The 23,666-nt window shown below is 41.1% G+C and overlaps 1 protein-coding gene across 2 annotated transcripts in view; it reads right to left on the reverse strand.

Annotated features, from left to right (window-relative positions):
• shroom3 (shroom family member 3) overlaps positions 1-23,666 on the reverse strand; it is a 75,241-nt gene that overhangs the window by 34,730 nt on the left and 16,845 nt on the right. Inside the window, exon 3 of one of the 2 annotated variants that reach the window (XM_008303464.1) lies at positions 11,926-12,117. In XM_008303464.1, the coding sequence (XP_008301686.1) occupies positions 11,926-12,117 (192 nt within the window). Of the gene's footprint in view, positions 1-1,669; positions 2,415-11,925; positions 12,118-23,666 lie in introns of those variants that run through there. The other variant, XM_008303465.1, reaches the window with a different exon arrangement.

Here is a 23,666-nt window from a genome sequence, read left to right on the forward strand (position 1 = left end):
GCACTTAGACAGATATTCTCTCCGTTAACTCTGGGAGGACCGGCTCGAGTGCACTGTGGCTTATTTTGACTTGTGTTTCAGATTCAAGTCTGATTTTAAAGTCTGATAAAGCGTCTTTTTGTACTCTTCAGCTCTGTGCTCACAATAGAACAGGAACTGATTAAAGTTCACCTCACTGAGGTTTTGTGATCGCTGACAGTGTCATTTGCAGGATGCGTCAATGTCAAGTTCAAGTCACTGAGAGAGACACTAAGACTCTGTCCAAGACACTGAGGTGATGTACAAGTTTCAAATGTCACATCTGTAGGTCACCAAGGTTGTGTCTGAGTCGTAAATGTGAGATACAAGTCATAAATGTCCAGCCCGAGTTACCAAAGTCATGTCTAAATTCATGAAGTTGTGTCTGATGTCCGCGTTAAAAACACCTGGTTCTAGTTGCTGAAGTTATGTACAAGTCATTGGCACCATGTCTGAAATACCAGGGTTAAATCCAAGCCACTGATGCCATCTACAAGTCTTAAATGTTGAGTTCAAGTCACCCCAGCTTATGTAAGAGTGTCATGAATGTCCTGCCCATGTTAGTACAGTCAAGTTACTGAGACTGTGTCCAAGCAGTTGGAGTGTCAAATGTCATGTCCAAGTCACCAATGTCAAGTCAGAGTGCTAAAGGTTTTGTCCAAGTCAAAAAAGTCATTGACAAGTGTGATGTCCTTAGGTCATCAAGGTTATGATTGAGTCTGAACTGAAGTCATGTCCAAGTCACTAATCCATCCATCCATTATCTATACACCACTTAATCCTCATAAGGGTCCCTGTCTCAGCCAACTCAGGGCAAAGGCAGGTTCAGCTGGACAGGTCGCCAGTCTATCACAGGGCTACACAGGGCTCACATTCACACCTACAGACAATTTAGAATCACCAATTAACCTCAGCATGTTTCTGGACTGTCGGGGAAAGACAAGGAACCCAGAGAGAACCGACGCTGCACGGGTCGAACATGCAAACTCCAAACAGAAAGATCCTAACTGGGACACGAACCGGGGATGTTCTAGCTACGAGGCAACGGTGCTAACCAACAGGCCACCGTGCAACTCGAAGTTACAAATGTAAAGCTTAAATGTTACGTTCAAGTCAGTGTTCATTGTTATGTCCAAGTTACAAATGTCAAGTCAGAATCTTAAAGGTTTCATCTAAGTCACAAATGTCTACAAGACTTTATGGTCGTGTCCAGGGGTCAAGAAGGTTCTGTCCAATACTTAAGTGTCAAGCCTAAACCAAAAACATCACATCCCAGCCATCAAGGTCATCTCAATGTTACATTTCCAAATTTCAAATGTCATGCTTTAGTCACCAGGTTTATGCTTGAATCCTAAAAGTCCTAAATATCATGTCCAAGCTTCATTTTCCCCTCATAAATATCACGAGTCACTAGAAAATGGAAACATCTACAATGGTTTTCTTGTTTCTAATATTTTAAACTAGTCAAACATATTTGTGCTGCCAGTATTATTGTTGTGCAGTTAATTTTTTGTCAAAACTATATAAGTAGTGCTGCTGTTGTTTCAGCATAATTTTGGCATCACTCTGCAGTCTTGACCTGGAACAAAACCTAAATCTGGACCTCTTTTCGTGAGCGTTTGTCTCTGACTGAGTAAGTCTCGTGTTTTACCTGGAGGTGAACCTGAGGACTTTGGAGATGAGGCCGGTCGCCAGGCCGTTGACGCTGGCCTCCGACGGCGACCGACACAGCGCCCCGTCCGACCGACCCAGCTCCGATTTCTTCTGCTTCTTCCTGAGCTTCCTGCGGTAGAACGCTTCCAACAACTCCATGGCCTCGAGTTAAGAGTTGGATTTATTCTACTGTCTTCTCTCCTGCTTTCTGCTCAGAACCTCCCCACTTGTCTTGTTGCTTCTTTTAGAAAGTCCCAGAAAGTTCCATTTCCACACCCTTTAGTCTTTGTTCCTCAGAGATCTTTGATGTGGTTCCTTCTAACACACTGCAAACAAACCTATTTCTACTAAACTCTACTCTATTCCCAACTTACATGCTTTTCAAGACCTACAAAAACATTTTCCCAGGACTAGAATCTAACAAAACTAACAAATTCACACCCTGTTTCTCATCAAATGCATCTGTAATGATCCAGTCCACTCTCTGCTGATTTCTCTACATTCATCCACTCCTCTATTCCATCAAAAATCCGGTAAAGAGTCTCGCCTCGACCGATCCTGTCTCTGCCACCGTCAGATCTTTGCTCCGGTCTGATGCTGGCCGGCCGGGTCGAGTCTCGCTGCCTCCAGCTCGTTAAGCAAATGAAGCAATTAAGCGTCATTAGGCCGCCGTACGATAAACGCATGAAGTAAACATCCTCGGCACAGCTCGGTCCGGACGGTAGCTGTTGATGTGGGAGAGACACACTGAGAAGAAAAAGAGAGAGGACAGAGGGAAAAAATGGGGGAGGAAGGGTGAGAAAAAGCGAGTCGCGAGAAAGGGAGGGAGATAAGTTTGGTTAGATCGTTAAGGTGGAGATACCGAGGAACGAAGCAACGATAGAGAGATGGTAGGAGGAGGGAAATAAAGCAGCAGATAAAGGAGAGGGAGCATGAAAACAGGAGGACGAGAGAAGGAACTTTCCTGTTTCACATCCCAGAAACGAAAATAAAAACTAACTTTAGGACAGAAGCAAAGGTGAGAGAGGAAGGGAGGAGGACGAGGGAGGACAGATTAACAGAAGCAGGGAGGGAGAGTTGTTGGAAACAGCAGCAGAAATGGATTTGGAAGCCGCCGGGTGAGAAGACGTCTCATGATGCAGCATGTGGCTCCACAGCGAACAATGACCTGATTATTATTGACTGTTAGATTATCACTGTCATAAGGGCTGGAGTCCAAAAACACAGCGAGACGTCTGGACAGAGGTTATCGCTGATTACAGTTTAGCAAGTTGCCGGAAAAACTGGAAAAGTTATTAGTGAAGCGAGGTCAGTTATCAAGAGATAATCTGATTATAAGTATTAATTTTATCCACGTGAGCGGCGTCTACCGCTTCGGTCCAGGCTAAAATATCTCAACAGCTATCGCATCGATGGCTTGGAAATTGTTTTGAGTCATGTATGTTCCCCAGAGGATGAATCTTACAGACTTGAGCGATCGCATGACTGTTTCTTTTGTGTCATGATTAGGTCAAAGCTAATGACATTCCAATTACCGTCAGATGCATTGCGTGCTAGGTGCAAATTAGCAAATGTTAGCACGCTAATAAGCATAACAAAGGAAATGCCTGAATAATACCTGCTAATTATCTGTACACAGTGCTAGCGTTGCCACTGTGAGCATGGAAGCGCATGTTAGCACAGGTTAGCATGGGTCTCAGAGGATGAATCCAGACATTCGCTATCCACTGAAGGTCATCGTAATGTTAGCATCTGATGTAATGTTTGTTAATTAGCATGCTAGCATTTGCTAATTAGCACTGGTGATACCTGCTAAATGTCTGTATAATATGTTAGCATTGTCACTGTGACTATGCTAGCATGCTGGAATCTTTTTCATGGTTACAAGAGGATGAGGACTTTGGCAATTCACTCTCTTTTGTGCCATCATTAGGTCAAAACAATTGACATTCCAATTACAGAAATTTTTAGCACGCTAATAAGCTTAACAAAGATGATGAACTGGCTAAAAAATACCTGCTAACCGTCAGTGTATTACGTTAGCATGCTAAAAGTATTGCATAAACGCAGCCCAGAGACATGATAAACCAACTCTTAGTCTAGTTTTTACTGTGAAAATGAAAGGAAAACTAAGTAAGCATGAACTTGTTGCAGTAGTATCTTGTATTTTTATAACTTTATCTTTCTGACAGTAATGTCAGATAATCCTGTAACAGGTTCTTGAAAGATAACACCAACAGTTGTCAGCATGAGTAGCACCTATTAGTCAGCATCGCTCTGCTAAAGGGGCCTTCAAAAGAGTTCATCGACCATTGCATTTAATATTTGTAGAAAAAAACCTTTGCATTGTTGAGTATCAAGAAGCTAACCAACAGTTTGGAGGCATAAAGGCCCCCATAAGCTCTTCAGGAACCTTAGAAACTTCCTGAAAACCTTAAAGCACCTTCACCCATAACACTGACCCAATTTTTTACAAAAAAAAAAGCAAAAAAAAACCGGAAAGCAACCAAGGAATCAACAAAGAAGCAACCCCGGAAAAAAAGGAAAAAAATTTAAAAAACGATCCGCAGTGTTGGCACTTATACAACAGAGGAAGAAACTACTGCTGCTGCTGTAGCTAGTTTACACCATCACACCATGCTTTCAAATAATAATTTAGAATGGGCCGATCCCATTCAAAATACAGCCGGTTATAGGGTTAAAGAATTCCCTTAAAGTCACATCACACCTCGTCAAGAACCAGTTCAGTCTCCTTACAAACATCTAGTACCTACTCAAGGTTCCCTGGAACCCGTTAAAGGTCTCTACGTATCCTCAGATACCACTGGAATCTCCTCTGGGACTCCTGCAACTTCCTCATGAACCATTTAAACCTCCTTAGAAATATTTTTTTTATTTGTTAATGACACCCGAACCCACTCAAGAACCTCATAATTCTCCACAGACAAATGCAATTATCTCCATGACACCAGAGCTCTGTTGAGGTCAGTGTGAGCATCCTTGTGGTCGTTTCTCAAGAAAATTTGAAAATCCACTTGAGGACTCCAGGCTTCCATCAGGACCACTGTAACCTCCTTAAATACATTTGGTAGGTTCCTGGAACTTCATGCTTCCTTTATGAAGACTCTAATCTCTTCCAGGCAGCTGATAGTTACGTAAGAACCTCTTCAACCAACTCAGGATGACAAATGTGAAACTGATCCAGAAGAAGAAGCTGGTTGAATCTATTGAGCTGAGTGAAGGTGTAGCTCCTCCCAGTCCGACAGCAGGTGCCTACGACTGGGTTCCTGGGAGTCATGTGTCATGGGAACATCGTCAGATGTATCTGAGATCACAGAGGGAGACGGATGATGAGACGGCGAGGAAATCCTCTCCCCTTTGTAGCGTCTGAATCGGGTGTCGAGGCCACACTGACCCTCAACGCTTTGTTCTGGCAAAAAATTCACTCAACGTTTTGCCTTGAGGCTGCAGAGACAGACGAACCTCTTTTTCAGTTTTGCAGACATCTCTATACTTTAAAGCCTCAGTTTTGTACGAACATATACACACACAGATGTAAGTGTGTTATGTTCAGGTTGATTAAATGTGAACATACCTTCAGTAATTACAGATAATAACCAGCCATCCCCGTTAAGTATTCTGGTCTGGTCTATTAGCCACAGGTATAAAAAAAATAGCAGCAATACAGATTTTACAACTTGAAGAAAATTCCTATAAATCCATATATTTGGGTGTCGCCTACAAAGTTATGATGTTGTCCATAATCTGAGCTACCGGCAACATGTAAATATCAGACAGAAGTAGACGCAGTATGGAGTCATGAGGAACTGCACGGGTTATTTCTGTCCGCTAACACTCATTGGAGAGATTAAATCGATGCACTGCAGACACTTATTTGTAATGTCTAATGTAATAAATGTTGTAGTATTTGTACAGCGAAAGCTTCAGGCTCCATCCAAGGAAAGAAAAATCCACTTTCAAACACTGATTGATTTAATTATATCTTAAAGAAACACAGGTGAAGATGCGATGTTGTGGGAGTAGCAGCAAAACGCAGTGGTGCTGTTTGTCTGAGCAGCGACTTCATGTAGGTTCTCAAAAGTCCTGCTTTGAACTCTACATTCAGCAAAACCCAGGAAATCTAAACCCATTAAAACCAAACACTGCATTCAAATCACTAAAGATTTTAACTTGTGTTTCAAAAACACGGACAAACCGATGAAGAAAAAGAGAGCGTTTGTATCGACACAGTCCGATTCAAACTGTCTTCTGCTTTCCTCTGAACATGTGTGTGTGTGCAGGGTGTGTCTTTCTCAACGGAGACCTTATCTGTTGCTGTGGGAAACTGCTCCAGCCCATAATAATCATCTTTCTGATCTGCCCAGGAAAACCAAAATTGGAGAGAGAGAAAGAGGAGGGCAGCAGTGTGGACCACCAGTATCCACGTATGTGGGCTTTAAGGGTGTTAAGACGTACATGTGAAATGTTAAATATGTGTGTTTGGGATGATGAAAGCCTGCATGTGTTAAAACTGGGTGTGTGCACGTGGGAGTGTTTTTTATCCACTGGTATGCTGCTACTCCTGCTCCCTGATTGGCTGGCAGGTGTCTGGTAGAATCACGTTTGGGAGTTGAAGGCCAGCGGGCGAACATAGCAGAAGATATCTGGAGAGTTTAGAACTTCCCACCAAGCAAATCAAAACACCTCCAGCTCTTTTAAAGACGCCTCAGTGCCAGTTCATGCAGACAAATGCGGACGTTAAAAGGGGAATGCATGCGTAGTTTTGTTCGTCTGCCGCTCATATCAACACAGAAAAACACACGGGGCAATTAGGACAGGGTATATTGTAGCTGCTACTTACAAATGAAACTGTTGTCGAGCACAGTGGGTGGTCACAGCGCAGGATATCTGGAGTATTCAGAACGTCCTGCTGTGTTTAATTGGAACACGTGCAAATCAAAACACCTCCAGCGTCAGTTACAGCTCTTTAAGTGACTCAGGTGTGGATGACCTCGTACAGTCGCTCCTTTAAACGAACATTTGTTTTGAGCAACATGTGCAGACCCTCACAGACGTAGTTTACTTCACGCATATCTTTGCAGTCACAGAAAGCCAAAACTGGGCTCAAGTTAGAAGCTATTCTACTCATAGGGCACCCCTGGAGCCCCGACAAGGACTCCGAGAACCTCCTTATGTAATGCTCGTACCCTTGAACCTCCAGTGTCTGTAAGAAACTGGATATCATTCTATTAAACTGCAGGAAACTACAACAACAATGATTCTACACTCGATGCTACTCACTCAAGAACCCTTGCAACACACTTGAGGAGAATTTAAGGACTTCTGGTGCATTCGTAGACACCTGGCACCAAAAAGAAACCTCTTCTTCAGGCTGCAGGAATCCTGGTCTGGCTCGAACATTTACAGGAACCCTAATCGGTCCTTTTAGTCTTTCTGCTTCCACTGAGGCGTAGGATCCACCAGACTTATGACGGGACTCAGAGAAACAACAGTGGAGGGAACCAAGATGTTGTGTTTAATGTTGTTTGAGAGGCAAAAACTGATGCTATTTTTTAAAAAAAGGCATTTGATGTTGAAAAAGCGTCACTGAGTCGCTTTCAGAACTGTTCAGAAGTACTGACTCCAGAGTTAAGACTATTTCCCCCCCAAAAAACAGCACCGTACATAAATATAAGGCCTTGTGTTTGCCCCTGGAAGGTTTTTAAGACATACAGAACATCTTGAAGGACCTCTAAAAACCCTTTTAGAACCAGTGAAAGCTCTTCAAGGATCTCAGGAGTCTGCAGGAACCTCCAGAAACCCTTTAAAGGCCTCTTGCTTGAGCACCTGTCCAACCTCTGCATCCTGCTCTCTGATAGGCTGTCAGGTGCCTGTTAAACCTCAAGCATCAATCTGATGAACACTTCAGCCGTAAGACACATTAAGCTGCAGGTAACTATGACAACAGTACAGATGCTAATGCTACAATGTCCGCTAACACTTGACTAAAACCTGCATAAACACGATGTGAACAGGCCACAGAGCAAACCACAGCGTAGCCACGCCCACCACCGGAAGTCAAAACCCAGGATTGGATGCTGCGTGATTGACAGCTTAAAGCAGGAAGTAACCAGACTTAAACTGTGCGTGTGTGTGTGTTTAAGGGAGTTTGTTTGTGCTACAGTGTGTGTGTGTGTGTGTGTGTGTGTGTTTTGCGCAACTATGTGATGATGTCGTTTCAGAAAAATGCGGTGATCCAACCGAAGAAACACGCAAGGACGAAAGAGGAGTGAAATGGAACGCAAAGGAAAGGAAAAGAAAGGAAAGATGGGAGGCGAAGGGAGAGGAGCGGGTGAGGATTCATAGGAGGTAGGAAAGGAAAGAAGGAGTCTGAGAATCGGTGTGTCCTCTCCAGATGAACACCCAGCCTCATGGGGCTCTGATGGCCCGCTTCCTGTTTTTTGGGATGACGAAAAAGAGACAGCCTCCCCCTTTCCACTCGCTGGTATCTGATAACCACCCAGAGTCCAGGGAATTGTGGGAGAATGGAGTCATTCTGCCTGTTTATCTACGGGACCAACGAGGACGGGACATTTTAATGACTCTGTTGTTGAAGTCACCTGCAAACATGTTGTTGCTCAAACCTGAAACCTGGCCTCCATGAAAGTGTTGCACATGTGTTGGTTCTCTATAACGACAGACACCAAAGCTGAGTTTAATACAGGCTGGTCTGCAGTTGCACTAGCTCCCCCTGGAGGCCGCGGTGGTCGTTGCACCCACAAACTCGCAACACTTCCTGGATCTGACCTCCATATTAGGATGAAACTGGCTTCAGCTCAGCGTCAGTATTTATAGAGCGTATGGAGGCAGAGAGGGGAACGGTAACCCGCTCACAACTTATTCTGTCATCGCAAAATCCTGTGATTTTATATTTATTTTTTTTAATGAAAAGCTTGAAAGAAACCGCAGCAACCCTGTTTCCTAAATTATTATTTGACCACCTGCTGTTTTCTTTCACAAAGTCAACACAAAAGGACGTCTCACTTTGTTAGAGTTTTATCAGAGTGGTTCAATAATCACAGCTTCTGCTCAAAGACACAATAAAAGTCTAGTAATAACTAAATTCATGCAATAAAACTGGAACTGTAAAAAATCACACTGGATGACTAAAAACACCTTCTGAGTCACTATTATTTTGTGTTTAAGCTAAGTTAATCCAGACTAAAGTCATACTCAGCAGAGACGCCGCTAACTGGCTTGAAACCAACAAAGCAGCGTCTAATAAAACCTTAAAGAGAAAATGTAGAATGATTCCACCAAGAACTGCAAAGAAGGAGACAGAAAACGGTGCATATTTTAGGAAACTGTCTGGTTTGTTTACGTCTTTTTGTTTTTCTTTAGTCACTTTGTTCCACCTGGTTAAAGCTGCATTAAGCAATATTTTTAAGTAAACAAAAAAAAAAAAAAAATCAAATTCACATGCAAACATTAAAGTTACGGCTTTTAGTGAGACGAATAACTACCCGACTGATTCTGCACTTCAGTTCGCATGAGCTCGTTGTTCTGGTTTTGTAAATGTTCTGGTTCACTCTCTCGGCTCTCACAGGTTTTCTTGCAGCTGTTTTCAGCAACAACAACAACAACAACAACAACAACAACAACAGCTCTGTGCACCATCAACCGTGGACCAAGTTTCAGAAGGACAATGTTAGCGACTAGCTTGGGAACAGAGCGTGTTAAAAAAAACAAACCAAAAGGACAGCGACTTGTCTTTATTCCACCGACAAGTTTGGATTTCAAGCCTTTTAGAGAAATAAAACTTAGTAATTGGTAATTTAGAATATGATTGACTCTAGAGGATAAACTAATTCCTCTCAGTGATTATAGTGTGTTGGTTGAACACAGTTTCTTTAGAAGATCTCACAACTCGAAAAGGTTGTTTCTGTTGTGCATAAATATTTTATTTCAGAGTTTGAGAGTAAAATGTTGTCCAGCCCATTTACAGAAATGAAGATAGACTAAATATTTAAAAAAAACAACTCTCACGATAAAACAATGCAGCTTAGCAGCAGGACAGCTTATTAAAATACAAGAAACACGGGATTTGCCTCCAATATACAGCGATAACTTATTCAAATACTATGGCTGTGATCTCTTCCTACTCCTAAATTATTGTTCAAATGAACAGAACTTTATTTAAATTCTGGTGAAGATGCCAAAGTTCTGAATTATACTCTTAATATGAGAGGCTGAGTTTTGGAAATAAAACAACAAAATGATGGACATGGCGTCTAAGAACAAACAATAATCGCATCTTTTGCAGAGCAGAAAGAAATGATGACCCGTTTTGCAGAAAGTGTTGCATAACCAACAGCTGTACGAGGCCGTGGTGATGCAGCTGACGAGGACACGGGAAAAAAAACAAAACAACAAAACACTGGTCGGCGGTTACCATAGCAACCAACGAAAACCCAGTTTGTTTTCCCGTCGAGTTCGAGCCCTCGGTCACAAACGCACAACAGGACGAGGCGATAAATCACACTCAAACAGAGGAAACGCAGGCAGGACGTCCCGACAGCAGAGGTGAAGACCTCCTCAGCTGACGGCGGCGCCGACACTGATCTGACATCACTTCCTGTTTCAACAGCGTCCCACCGACCAACGTTTGGGAAAATAAATAGGATTTATCAACACCGGAAGGAACCGATGTCAAATATCGGAGAGGAAATGCAAGTCAGCGACACAGCGGCTGCAAACAGTGAAACTCCATCACACTGTCCTGCTTTTACTTTTAGGCTTCCTTTTTAAACTGTTCTTAACGGTGCTGATTTATCGAATAATTCAGTGCATGATTAAACATTTCCTGAGTCCGGCCTCTTTGTTGCTGCTGCTACGGTTCACATGCAGTTTAAAACGATGGTGGTAGTCCAAATTATTAGTAATTGTTGATGTAGTGCTTGATTACAGCCGGATATAAGGCTGTGTTGTAGTCTTTCCAATGCCATGTAGCATCCAACGGCTTCAACAGCAACCCAGAGTGCATGAAAACAACTTCAACAATTCCAGTTTTATGAGCATGTAGGAAATTAAACAACATGCCAGTGTGGTGACTTTTACATCATCAAAAGCGATGTTAAAGAGGAGAAGACCACTCCAGGACAGAAAAAACGGCTTTTTGATCTCTCAAAGTTTAACCAATTAGCATTTATCGTCAGAATTATGGGTTGAGATTTAAGATTTTACAAAGAAATCAAGTGTTACATGTCAAATAAAAAGCAAGAGCAGCAACTCCAGGGAGTTCTGAGTGATTACCAAAGTGCAGGAATGTGCAAATGTGCATTTTTTTTGTCTGACAACGTGTAAATTTGCAAAACATGTGACGTAAACAACTTGAGATGTGCAAAAAACAACAACACAGTGCATTAATGAGCTGAAAATGACGAGCTTCGCTGTGTTTCAAGCTAAGTATGCTAACATTAGCTTCGCGACTTGGTTGGACGTCTCTGGTTTCATGTTGGTGACGGTTCGACAAACGTCAACGTGTTGGGTGAAGAAAACACTGTTTCGGTTAAAGCTGGGGGAGATAGAAAAGGAAAAACAAGCCAGTTTTCAAACCCCAGTCTGAATGAAAAAATAATTATAAAAACAAACAAAAAAAATCCAACAAAAAAACAGAAGAGCAACAAAACTGCTCAATAAATTTCAGTGGTTCACGTAAGTAGTTCTGTTGTTTGGTTCTTTGAGCATGTTGACATTTATCCTCGTCTTTATTTCTCTGTTTTTTAAATCTAAATATAAGTTGTCCTATTTTGCAAGTTGTTAAAAGTGTTCTCAGGATGTTTTGTGTTTGAGATGCTTCATATTATTATTTTTTCTTCTGTATGTTGTAATAAGGGGGTTCATTCTAGTTGAGGCTTTAGAATGACTTTGTAAATAAATAAAAACCTAAACCTGCTTACCCCGGCTTTAACAAGTTTAGCTGTTGGGCTGTAAATTTCTTAAAAATCCCATCTAGCAGCACGGCGGCGCTAACGTTAGCCTACACTTTACATGTTAGCATCCAGGAAACTTCAGTGATCCCTAGAATAACGTAGAAATGCTCTCAGACTCTGGAATACTTTGCATTTTCGGGTTTTAAATAAATGAAACCACCATCTAAACCCTTTATTGACAGACTGTCGTTTAGACTGAAGACCAGAATATCGGGTTCTACCACTCGGTCGACCGACGGGGGGGGTCTCAGGCGTCTCCTACCTGTTTTTGATGCGTAGCTGGACTGCTGAACATGGTCTGCTGTGATTGGATGACGGAGGTGTTTGTTGTTGTTGTTGTGTTGGTGGTGGCAGTGAAGGAGACAGAGGAGGAGGAGGAGGAGGAGGAGGAGGAAGATCAGTGAGGGAAGGAGGTGAAGCGACAAACTCCTCGATGTATCCGGGATCAAACTCCCTGAAGAAGAGAGGCAGGAAATACAAACATTACTCCTCCTGCAAGGTGTTCCGTCTTTTATAAAGTGATCCACCAAATCTAGAGAAGTGGTTTCACGTGCCAGTGCTATAAATATTCAAATTAAATATGAATACTTAAGTGATGACTTAACAGGCTGGGTCTTAACAAAACAAAGGCGGATCCCTAATGAAGGCTAAACAACACCTGAGTCATGTCACGGTCACCGGTCTGCTGCTCAGAGTTGCTATTTTTAACATAAATACCATCATATACTTTTAATTTCTAATTATTTCAGTCATTTCCAAGCTGCTAGCATCAACAAAACTTCATTCCTTCACAATAAAAGCCTCCCAGGAAACGCGATCGTGATTTTTACGTGTGTTTTACAATTTGGAATCTCTGCAGTAAACGTTGAGTGTTTTTGGCGATTTAAAAGCCACCAACGAGGAAGTGAAGCAACCCGATGATAATCTAATCTACAACCACCATAACCGCCAAAGTGCACCATGTTGGACTGGTTACAACAGGACGGTCTGCATGTCTGTTCTCTGCTCTGTTCACCATCGTTGCATCTCGGTTTCAACGTTTATGAAACAGCCGCCTACGGAGCGCGCTCAGTAAGTAACAGCGAGCATGGTCGAAGGTCAGAGGTGACCAAAACCCTGAGAGCTGAAATCCTCCGGTGTGTCCTTTTGTAATCTGAACAATGAAAACAAAGACGATGACTTTCTGTTTCCGTATGTAGGCCAGTGAATCACCTGTTTAACTACCTGCACGCTCACAGACGCCTGATTGGATGAACTGGTTCATTCAGATGACTGTCCACTGACTGTACGTCTTAAAGCCACAGTCCGATATTCAGCATCCGTTCACTCAAGACGTGGACGGAGGGCGAGTTTAGCGTAGCTTAGCTTAAAGAGTGGAAACGGGGGGAAACTGTTAGCTCAGTTTGAAGGCAGATACTGTAGACATGTAAATTTAAAAAATGAAACTTAGCAATTTAGTAGCAAAACTTTGACAGCAAAGGGATCAGAAAAAATATGTAAAATACTGCTGAAGACTGTAATGTTTAAAATCTGTAGAAAACTGTGAAGATGCTGGTAAATAATCGTAAAATAATGATATTGTAATATAATTTAAATATAGTAAGACTGTGTAATTTTATGGCCACACATTGTAAAAAAAACAAAAACAACAACAACAAAAAAAAAAACACTTTTGGCTTCTTTTACAGTCAACATGTAAATCAATACTTTTTCTGTAATTTCACAAAATATTGTCTTTAATTTAACAACACATGGGAAAAATCAATAAAACAGCAATAAACGAATCAGATAAGTACCGTCACAAAAACTGCTTGTAAATGCTTTTTTTTTCAACAGTAAAGGAGTGGAGGAGGTTGGGGTGGATGGAGGGGTTGTTTCCTTCTGTTTAACTTATTCTAATGCCAGGATATGTATCAAACACCCATGATGTGTAGAATATAAATCCGACTTAAGGATACTGAAATAACATGTCAAAGCTAAGCTAGCTTAGCATGGAGAGTTCAGGTTTTTGTGTGACGCTGATGACTGTTGGTTACAATACTTCTTGTCAACACTTCATCTAAGAAACAACCAATGTTTAACCTTTTATATACTGTTCATATTTTATGCTTTCACAGTGCGGTTCGGGTCACTTCTGAAGAATTCCTGTCAAGAATTCCCTCATAATAAGTGTTTATACCAAATTTTAAACTACAGATCTATTTAAAATGTCTAAACAGCCAACGTCACATTAAAAACGTGAATAAAAAAACACGGCCTGAACAGATTCACTGCTTCAAGATTCCCTAAAACCACCATTCTCCTGGATTGGACCCACACTGGTTGATCAAAAGTCCATCTCAATGGTTAAATGGGTCAAATTTGACCCAAAACAGCCTCAGTGGACAAAGACTTGTAGCACCTGCACGATAGCATAACATCCATCCATCATCTCTACACCTTAATCCTCACTGGGGTCATGGGGGGCTGGAGTCTATCCCAGCTGACTCAGGGTGAAGGCAGGTTCACCTGGACAGGTAACCAGTCTATCACAGGGCTACACTTAGAGACAGACAACCAAGCACACTCACATTCACACCTACGGACAATTTACAATCACCAATTAACCTCAACATGTTTCTGGACTGGAACCGGCAACCTTCTCATTGCGAGGCAACAGTGCTAACCAACTGCGCCACCCTGCAGCCAAGCACAACACTTCATAATATTTAAAGTTTTGTGTGTTTTGGGGTACTTTATGAAAAGTCATCAAATTTCAGGCTAAAAGACGTTTGAGGTGTTTCTGCTGCTGCCAAATGTCAAAACAGGTCAAATTGAAAGTGTTTAAAAGCTGTTTGCAGTTTCTCATCTTGAATATTTATAATTTTTCTCTCAAATAAAGGCAAGTATCAGTAAAATAAAGGTAATTTTTTCTTAGATAAAACAAAAACAAAAGTGTAATTTTAAAGTCAAACATTATAAAAGAATGAATAAAAACACAGATTTATGGGGTGGACATTAATTCCACGTTTTAGCCCGTCTGTGTACCAACACTTATGGTCACATCTGCATCGTAATGAATGAAACCAACTGACCCAATGCTCCATGCACCTCCTGCACTTCATCATTTTGCGATCCAGTGGACTCGAGTCACCGTCAAGTGACAACCTTCTGACATGAGAACACCGTCGCCATCAGCTAACAAACATCTCTGTCTCTAATTAGCGCTGCTTCCTCCCTCCTCCACCCAGCGGAGCCATTGAAAGCCGCGATCCTTTTGAGAGACGCAGACAACCAACGCGCTTCACAATACATAACTCAGAAACGCAGAGAGCAACACGCCCAGGCTTATATTATTAACCGAGGACATTCCACGGCTGCAGCCTTCATGCAGCAGACACCAGGAGCACACACAAAAACACACACGTGCACACACACACACACACACACACACACACACAGGTGCACGGATAAAAGGCCATTAAAGTGAAAACCTGTCGAGCTGGTCAGAGGAATGCGAGGCAGCCGCGAACACCCAGAAATCACCAGAACGGGAGGGACGGCGTTGTCGCATTCCACTTTCCATCTCATCACACACACACACACACACACACTGTTGCACATTTTACCTGCTACTGACCTCACCTGAGTTCAACACTTACCAGGTAGTTACTCTAACACACATCTGAACTTCCTGCTCTGTTTGTCTTTTTTTTAAATCCAAGAGGATGTGCGAAAGGTGCCAAAAAAAAAAGCCCTAAATATGTTGGAATTTGCAGAAAATACGTCACAAAAATCCACCAACCAGCAGAACAAACCTGAACTTCTAGGACCTTGGTTCAAACGGCTGCAACATCAGAATCCCAGCAAACTAAAATTAGTTTGGTTGTTATGATAATTTGTTCAGTTGTAAAGATTGAAGATATTGATCCAAAGAAACCGAAAACTCTGATATGCAGGTGTTAATGGCTCCTTAAGGATATCAGTATGTGGAACTCCCAACTCATCAGTCAGAACTCTTGGATGAGAGGTGGAACGTCTTCAAGGAACTCAAGCAGTTGCTACAATTAATCTACTTGAACAACCACAACCTGGATGACTGAGAATCTTCACAGACAAACTCCAAAGACGTTTAAATGGAAAAAGAAAAGCCAAATATAATGAACTGTCTACGCAAGATGGTGTTTGTTCTGATTATCCTGCATCTGTTCTGCTACACCGCAAACAAAAAGCAAGAGGTTTATAACATAAATATGCCTTGATTAGCTTTATTTTTACATGTCAATGCTCTTTTTGTGCTGGTGATTGATGTGAAAGAGTTTGTTGCACCAGCTGGCAAAATGCAGCCTAAACCTGGAGCTATAATGGTCGCACGCTGCCAACAAGAGGCGTCCAGGTGGTTAAAAATGACAAATACAGCAGATTAGTCAGATCAAGAATAAACCCTCAAGCCCGGTGTTTTAGTAACCCAACAAGTATGTCTCATTTAGCTAATCCAGGTTATTAAACGTGGCTGGATTAACCCCTCTTAGCAGCACGGTCCTGCCTCTCTGTTTCTGCAGCGTGCACAGTCCTACAGTACCACCGAGGACATGATTTACTGGGACATTATATAAAACACAGCTCTGGTAAATAAAAGTTTACTGACAAAAAGAGAAAAAAATAGATTTTAACACACATTATTAGACACACAGTGAACTTAAGAGGTTCTGGGGGACTAGAAAATCTGGACATTTGCCTACTTTGCCCAGTCAATAATCCACCTTGAAACTAAATTCCTGACAAATGAAGATATTTGATTTAGGTCATTGACACTACAGCGGTTTCTGTGATGTTCTGGTACAACAACAGACATAAAGCAACACAAACCTCAATAGAAATACTGGAGCAAAGTGCCCACCACTAGACATCTGTCGTACCTGACAACATCCGAAGGACTTGTTTTGGACGATATCCAACTCGTTCCATGTTTATGTTCTGTTCTGTGATATCTAACAGGGTTCCTGAGGTGTGAGGAGCGATTTCGGGCAACTCCCTGGTTCCAGAAGTAAAAATCCCGTTCTTTTCTCCATAGACAACCTTACATGACCAACAGATGGAGACTTCTATGGCTACCAGTTCCATCACCATGAACAAAACATGAACACAAAATATCTTCTTCCTCTGATATTTGCTCTTCAAAAGAGTCAAGGGTACCACACTGTGTACGAGGGTACTTCAGAAGGTTCTCGGCCTTACCGGAAAACAAGGGGCGCAACTCTAGTTTTGGGGTATAACAGTATACCATAAAGCCTTCTATCACCCAACCTGCACCATCTGACTTCTGTTTCCCAACTAAAATCCCAATTGCGCCATTTTCAGACTGATGATGAGGTCATTGAGGAGCATCTGGAGCACCAAGATGTGACCTCTTCCCATGAAGGAAGAGCAAAGCTTGAACATCGGTCGACCAAGTGCACTGAAGTTAAAGGAGACTACGCTGAAAAATGCAAACAATCTTACTCCTGTGATGGTTTTTCATTGAAGAACCTTCGTCTCCTAAGTGCGTTTTTATCAAAAAAACAGCCAGTTACAGGAAACTTATCTTTGTGCAGTGCTACGGCAAGATAGAACCTGATTAAAACTACCACTACAATCTGCAGCTGGACCCGTTCACCAGGTCCAACGTGGGATGAGTTCATCCAATCATTCATTGTTTGGAAGCATAAAGTCTTCCAGTTCAAACAGCGTGAACCACAGCAGCAGCAGTAAAAACAAGCAAAGCAGCAGTTTCTTAACTTTTACGCCATCATACAAGCACATGCTTGTTGAACCGCTGGTTTCACCGTGACCGTGTTATTCTTACCCAACCACCAAGTCAAAGTAACAGACACTTCTCAAAGGTAAAACCATTGAAACTGGCGGTAACAATACAAAGAGACTGACTGATGTGAGACTGATACGACGTGACTTCTGTAAAGAACATTTTGAAATCAGAACACTGACTGAAGAACAACACTTATTCCTTTGGTCGATACATCGCTGCCTTTCAGTTCTGCTCCAGTTCATGTTCACAATGACTTTTAACAAATAAGCCAAGCCCTCTAAACAAACCGGGAGTCGTAAATATGTGGTTATGAACAGGTGACCTTTTGTTGCCCGTCCAATCGGACAGTTTTGGTGATGTCTTCCTGTCACCACAAAAACTACAGTGACCCAAATAGCAAATCAGCTCCTCCACTGAACCTGATCTATCTTGTCTAGCACCATGACGAGTTTACACATGGATCATTCCATTTTCATAGCATAAATTAAGTATGTTAATAATGAATATATTTGTGAAACTTCAGCAGGTTTTTTTCTCACATTTAAACTTGAGGCTGTTTGATCAACAACATCTGAGGAACTACTAAAGATAAAAACCTGAACTTTTCACTGTTATTTCTCAACATGTCGTTGATTCAGAATCTGTAGCCTCTCGACACCGATTGTCGTGAGTTCTCTTCAAACCGCTTCCGCTCCCAAATGCAGCCAAAATAGCGCCGGTTGATGCAATTTTTAAAAAATAATTGGAAATAATTTCAGGCGTCAAGAGGGTAATATTGAACAAGTAGATCAAATATTCTCTGATTGAGGTCACATTTACCAAAACACTGATAATCCAGAAGTCAACCAGTGATGTTTTCTGAACCACATGTTGCTGCAGGTCACAATAAAACTAAACTAAATATGTAGAATATGTTTTAATACGAAATACTTAGTCACAGAAATGGAAAGAACTTGTTGAACTTTAACAACCGATTGAGCAGATTTGACAAGCTGTACCGCAAAAACTAAAGTATTGGTCGATGGTCTGACCCAAGTAGACTTCTGGAGTTTCAAAATGGTTCTTCAAATATAACTATAACCAGGTTTTCATCTTCAATAGTTGCTGAAATATTGTTGTTCAAACAGCCTCAAATTTCAACGTGAACCTGCTGAAAGTGGGTCGACGGGTGATTTTTAAACAAAGGTTCTATCAGAAAACTTTCAGTATATCAATCTGAATTTTCACAGGTATCATTTTAAATATCCATATTGCATGATGAAGAAAGTTTCAAACAAATCGGAGATGATGGAGCAGAAGCAACCAGACGATTTGAGATGAAACAACCCAGATGTATTCATTCTGAGCATCAAAAGTCCACATAGTCACATTTTCAAGTTGCCTAGAATTTGATTAAACTGAACAAAGACATTTTTGGATAACTTACATTCACGCGAACTGTTTTAAAACATCGTCATGGAGCCTAGCCGGAGACTCGGTGTTGTTTTCTGCAGATAAGAGCGGCCACATGGGTCTCCACAATGCAGCGAACACACACTAACACGTACATACGACACACACACATGCACACTGAGGGGGTTGCCGAGGGAACGGCGTCGAGGCGGTTCGCCCCCGTAATGACTTCTTCCTCTTCCTTTTTTTTTTTTTTGTTTTTTTTGAGCGGAGAAACTCAAACATTCATTCAGCTCGATTACGTCAACCGACGACAAAAGAGCACAAAGCGGAGAGTCAGCGGAGATGAATGGAAGAAGACAAAAGGGGGAGAGCAGAGGGGGAGAAACACCTACAGACGACTACACCACTGTGATTAAACTGCAACAAGACAAAGCGTTCAATTTCCTCCTGGCCTCCTTTCGTCACTGAGCACATTTGCAAATTCACTCCGTTTGGGTTTATTTGCTTTTGCATTGTGTTCGCTAAGAGACTGACGGATGATTTCATCGCGTCGGACCTTTTGGATAAACCTTTTAAACATGCATGCAGCACAGCGAATGGAAGCAAAGGCCGGTAGACGTTCTTTTGACAGACTTCTGAAAGAAAACACGAGCATTGTAGCCTACAGTCATCAACCAGATCTGAGGAGGCTGAAGGTCAAAGCATCACAAAAACCTACATTTGCTAAGCTAGCTTAGCTTCCAAATGCTCGTTTCCGTGTCCTCAAGTCAGACTTATATTCTACCCATAGTGGTGGTGACGTTAGACCCCTCCATCCACCCCGACCTCCTTCACTCCTTTACTGTTATTTTACAGATTTCCACGGTCAAGTAAAATACAAAAAAAAATAAAGTAAAACAAAAGAAAAAAAACTATTTATTTACATGTTTAGTGTGTAAACATGCCAACACTGTAAATAGTTTTACAGCATTAGACTAAAATTACAAATTATTTGTTTATTTCTATATGAAGGTATATAAATGAGCAAAAAAAACAGTCATTTTATAGACATCTTTCATTATTTAAAAGTAAAATTATGCATATTAAACATTGGAAAATGGTAAATCATTTTCCAAAGAACCGTCCATCCACCCCAACCTCCTCCCTTTACTATAAAAACAGTTTTGACCTGTGCTTTTGGTGGTGATGTTGTGGCATTGGATATATCAAAGGCATTTAAATTTAACACATTTGTGGCACATTAAAATTTGAGGCTATATTTGGATTACAGTCTGATTATAGTTAAATTTTCAGTACTTGCCTGTTTGTTTATTGTTTCTTTTTTTTACAGTCATGACATAAATTAAAACTTTTTACCCAGATTTTACTAAATATTATCAGTAATTTACCAAAACTGGCAAGTAATTGTAAATTGTTTAAAAAATAAAATAAAATAAAATAAAAATACAGTTAACAACTATTAATGTTTTTTTACAGTGAGGGGAGGAGCTTGGGGTGGATGGATGGTTCCTGAGGAAATGATTTACCAAAAAACTGTAAATAATGTCAACAATAAAAATCTGTATTTTTTTTCACAAAGAGTAATTTATACTTTTATAACATGTGACCACAAAATCACATAATTTAGTTTATTTAAAACTGCATTTTTTCCCTCTATTTTATGATTTAATTTAATTTATTTTACAGATTTTTTTGTTATTTTCACGGTTTTTTAACATGCGAATATTCAACCAATTTTTTAATTTTTAAAAAAATATTCTGGAACCTTTGCTGACATTTTTTTTTTTTTTTTTAACCATTTTTTAACAGGTTTTTTTGTGTACATACACCTTTATGCTCCCATATTAATTATTACAGCTACTAGAATCTGCAGTCACTAGAATGTCAACACACATTATTTTCTACGAGTTCATCACATCAAATAAAACTACATCAATAATAAAAAAATAATAATAAGAGAGAAAGTAAAGAGTGTGTTGTGCGTGCAGGAGGAATAACTGCTTATAAAAACACAGCAGGTGAGGACTTGCTGTGATTCTGACTCTCCAGTGTTGTAATTCGTTTCAGGCAGATCTTTGTCAGGACCGACGCTCTGAACAAGCGAGGAGCGACAGGTGCTGTGTTTTCGTGACCAGCTTTGCATTCTGTCTGAGTCACACAAACAACACAACACAAAGCACATGCAAAACACCGAGTCCAGCGGAGAGCAGGCGGCTGCCAAACCTGCTCGACAAAATCCTGACGCCGGTTTGTTCACACGGAGGACGAACACAGGAAAACACACGACTCCACACTGATACGGACGAAGAAAAGTCTGGCTGCGAGGAAACATCATCGCGTGTTCCAGCAGCTGGATTCTGTTCGTTGACGTGATGCTACAGACGTGTTGTCTGAAGAAGTGAATGGACCAAAATATAGTGATAAAGGAAGACGCAGGAGCAGGAAACCACAAGAAATGAATAAAAAAATAATGAACTGGTCGGTTAGATTTAAACTGGCAGCGCACCAGTTGGTTTCCATTAGCAGTGTTAGCTTTAAAGCTGGGCCACTTTCACCAAACTTCACCCACAAATTATCTCACTATACGGCCAAACTGCATTTTTAAACACATTTATTTTATTGCATTCTCTAGTTTACCAATCACATACTAGATCATTTGGGACTCATCACCTCGGTAACCACAAAAATAGCGGCGAGGCTTCACACATGTTGTGAAAAGGTCGTATTTCAACACAAACCGCGCTGGTTTCCCAAACCCACCCGTCTAATTTTGCTTCCAACGTGTTGGTATTGTGGGAAAATGTCAACCAAAGCACAATATTTTCCTTAATTTAACCAAACAGTAAAATGAAAGTGAACAAAAGGTGGAAATGGAACTCTAAGTCTAAGACCGGTGTTACAGTTTCTACAGGATCTGGTTGGTCAACAACCTGCACAGACCCTCATTCACACAGTATGTAACTACAACCTACTGCGGACTCTTATGGAAGACGTTCAGTTGGAGGACTCCACTGAATACATGCACAGTAAGTTGTATCTACGTATTGTGCATGAACACCACTGCAGACTGTCCACATGGACACCTAATAAATGACCCTAAAAATACAGCCAAACTCTAACGGCAGTGTTCAGTTTTTCCAACAATACAGTCTGACTGACACGTTGTTCAAAAACAAGAACAAGCTGCTGTTAACAGTTATTGGTGTGAACCGAACAATAAATTGGACCCAAAAAAGACACAAACAAGATACAAAACGATGAAACACATGAACGAGTCGCAAAAAAAGAAAACATGGCAAAAACATGACAGAACTACAGAAAGGAGACACAAAAGAAGACAAAACAAAACACAAAACGACAAAAATGAGACACAAGACGACACAAACGAGACAGAAAAGAAAAACGGAAACACAACGTGGCAAAATCGAGACACAAAACGACAAAAATGGGGAACGGAGCAACAAAAATGAGATGCAAAAGTGAAAAGAAAAGCGAGACGTGACAAAATAGAGACACAAAATTACAGAAAGGCCACAAAACGTACCCAATAAGACATAAAGAAAAATGAGACTCAACATGACAGAAACGAGACACAAAACGACAGCAACCATTAACGTAAACAACTGTTTAAATAAATTACAACTCTGTAAAAATACAGTAAGAAACTGACGACCACAAATGACAAAATTTTCATCCCTGATGGACCTTCGTTGTGAAAGTGGAAAATATAAAGAGGAAAAATTAATGTAATTATAAAGATGAAGCATTTTTATTAAAGTTAGTAACTGGGAGAAAACAGTAAAGAGTCTGTTCTTATTAACAGGATGAACATTTGAGTGCATCTTACTGTTACAATCAGAACCATATGGCCAATAAGGCCCTTCTGAATATTTTAACTTTAATGACTTCAACATGGAGAGCTTCACTCCGTTACCTGTGACCCCTGCTCAGGACAAACCTGCTGTTTTTAGCTCCTCTACCGGCTCAAACGCTGCAGACTCTTGCAGAAATGCAGCCAAACAATGAGCAAAGCTTTTCTCCAAACAACAAACTAAAACTGACGCCTGCACTCGAAGCGGCAGGTGCCTCTCGAATGGAGCGTCTCAGTTCTCCTTTGTTTCTGCCCGAAGGAAAATAAAAACCTCTTCATGTGTAACAGAACACCGCAGACTGCTGCTTACTGGGATTAGGAGACAAAACGCAGGTTAAACAGCTGCAAGATGCAAAGAGTAATCCAAGTAATGGACACGCACGCTCCCTCGACCGCCGCAAAACTAAACACAACCAAACGTCGAGCGTCTTCATTTGTAGAAACTGAAACAAGATTATGACGTTCACACAACTAAAAGCACAAACAGCACAGGTGAGCGGCGACAGTCACTCAGGAGGAAAACCACAAGTGTCAGGTGTCACTGAAAAGACAACAAATAAAAAAGCTTGTAAACATTCGCTACTCGCATGCTCTGACTCTTACAATAAAGAATTTCACAATTAGATGGAGGTTCCCATATGGATCTGGATCTGATCATGTGGATGCTAATTTTTTATCTACTGGATTTTAAAGGAACAGTTGATGCATTTTTTTGCAGGTTCAACCTAATTCGCTTTATTTTGTAGCACTAGATGAGGCTGTCGATGTCAAATCCATGTCGGCGTGTTGAGTATTTAGTAAATAAAACCTCAAATTCAAACTAATAAACACGTTGTACCTTGTTGACAATCAGTGGGTTGAACAGGAGCTACATGATAGAACAACACTATATGAATCTGATCGATACGTCTGAGCAGCTTGTTTCCTTGCAGCCTCATAGTGATGACAAAGC

Source organism: Stegastes partitus, unplaced genomic scaffold (assembly GCF_000690725.1).
Source record: "Stegastes partitus isolate 25-593 unplaced genomic scaffold, Stegastes_partitus-1.0.2 Scaffold2012, whole genome shotgun sequence".
Classification (NCBI taxonomy): Eukaryota; Metazoa; Chordata; class Actinopteri; family Pomacentridae; genus Stegastes; species Stegastes partitus.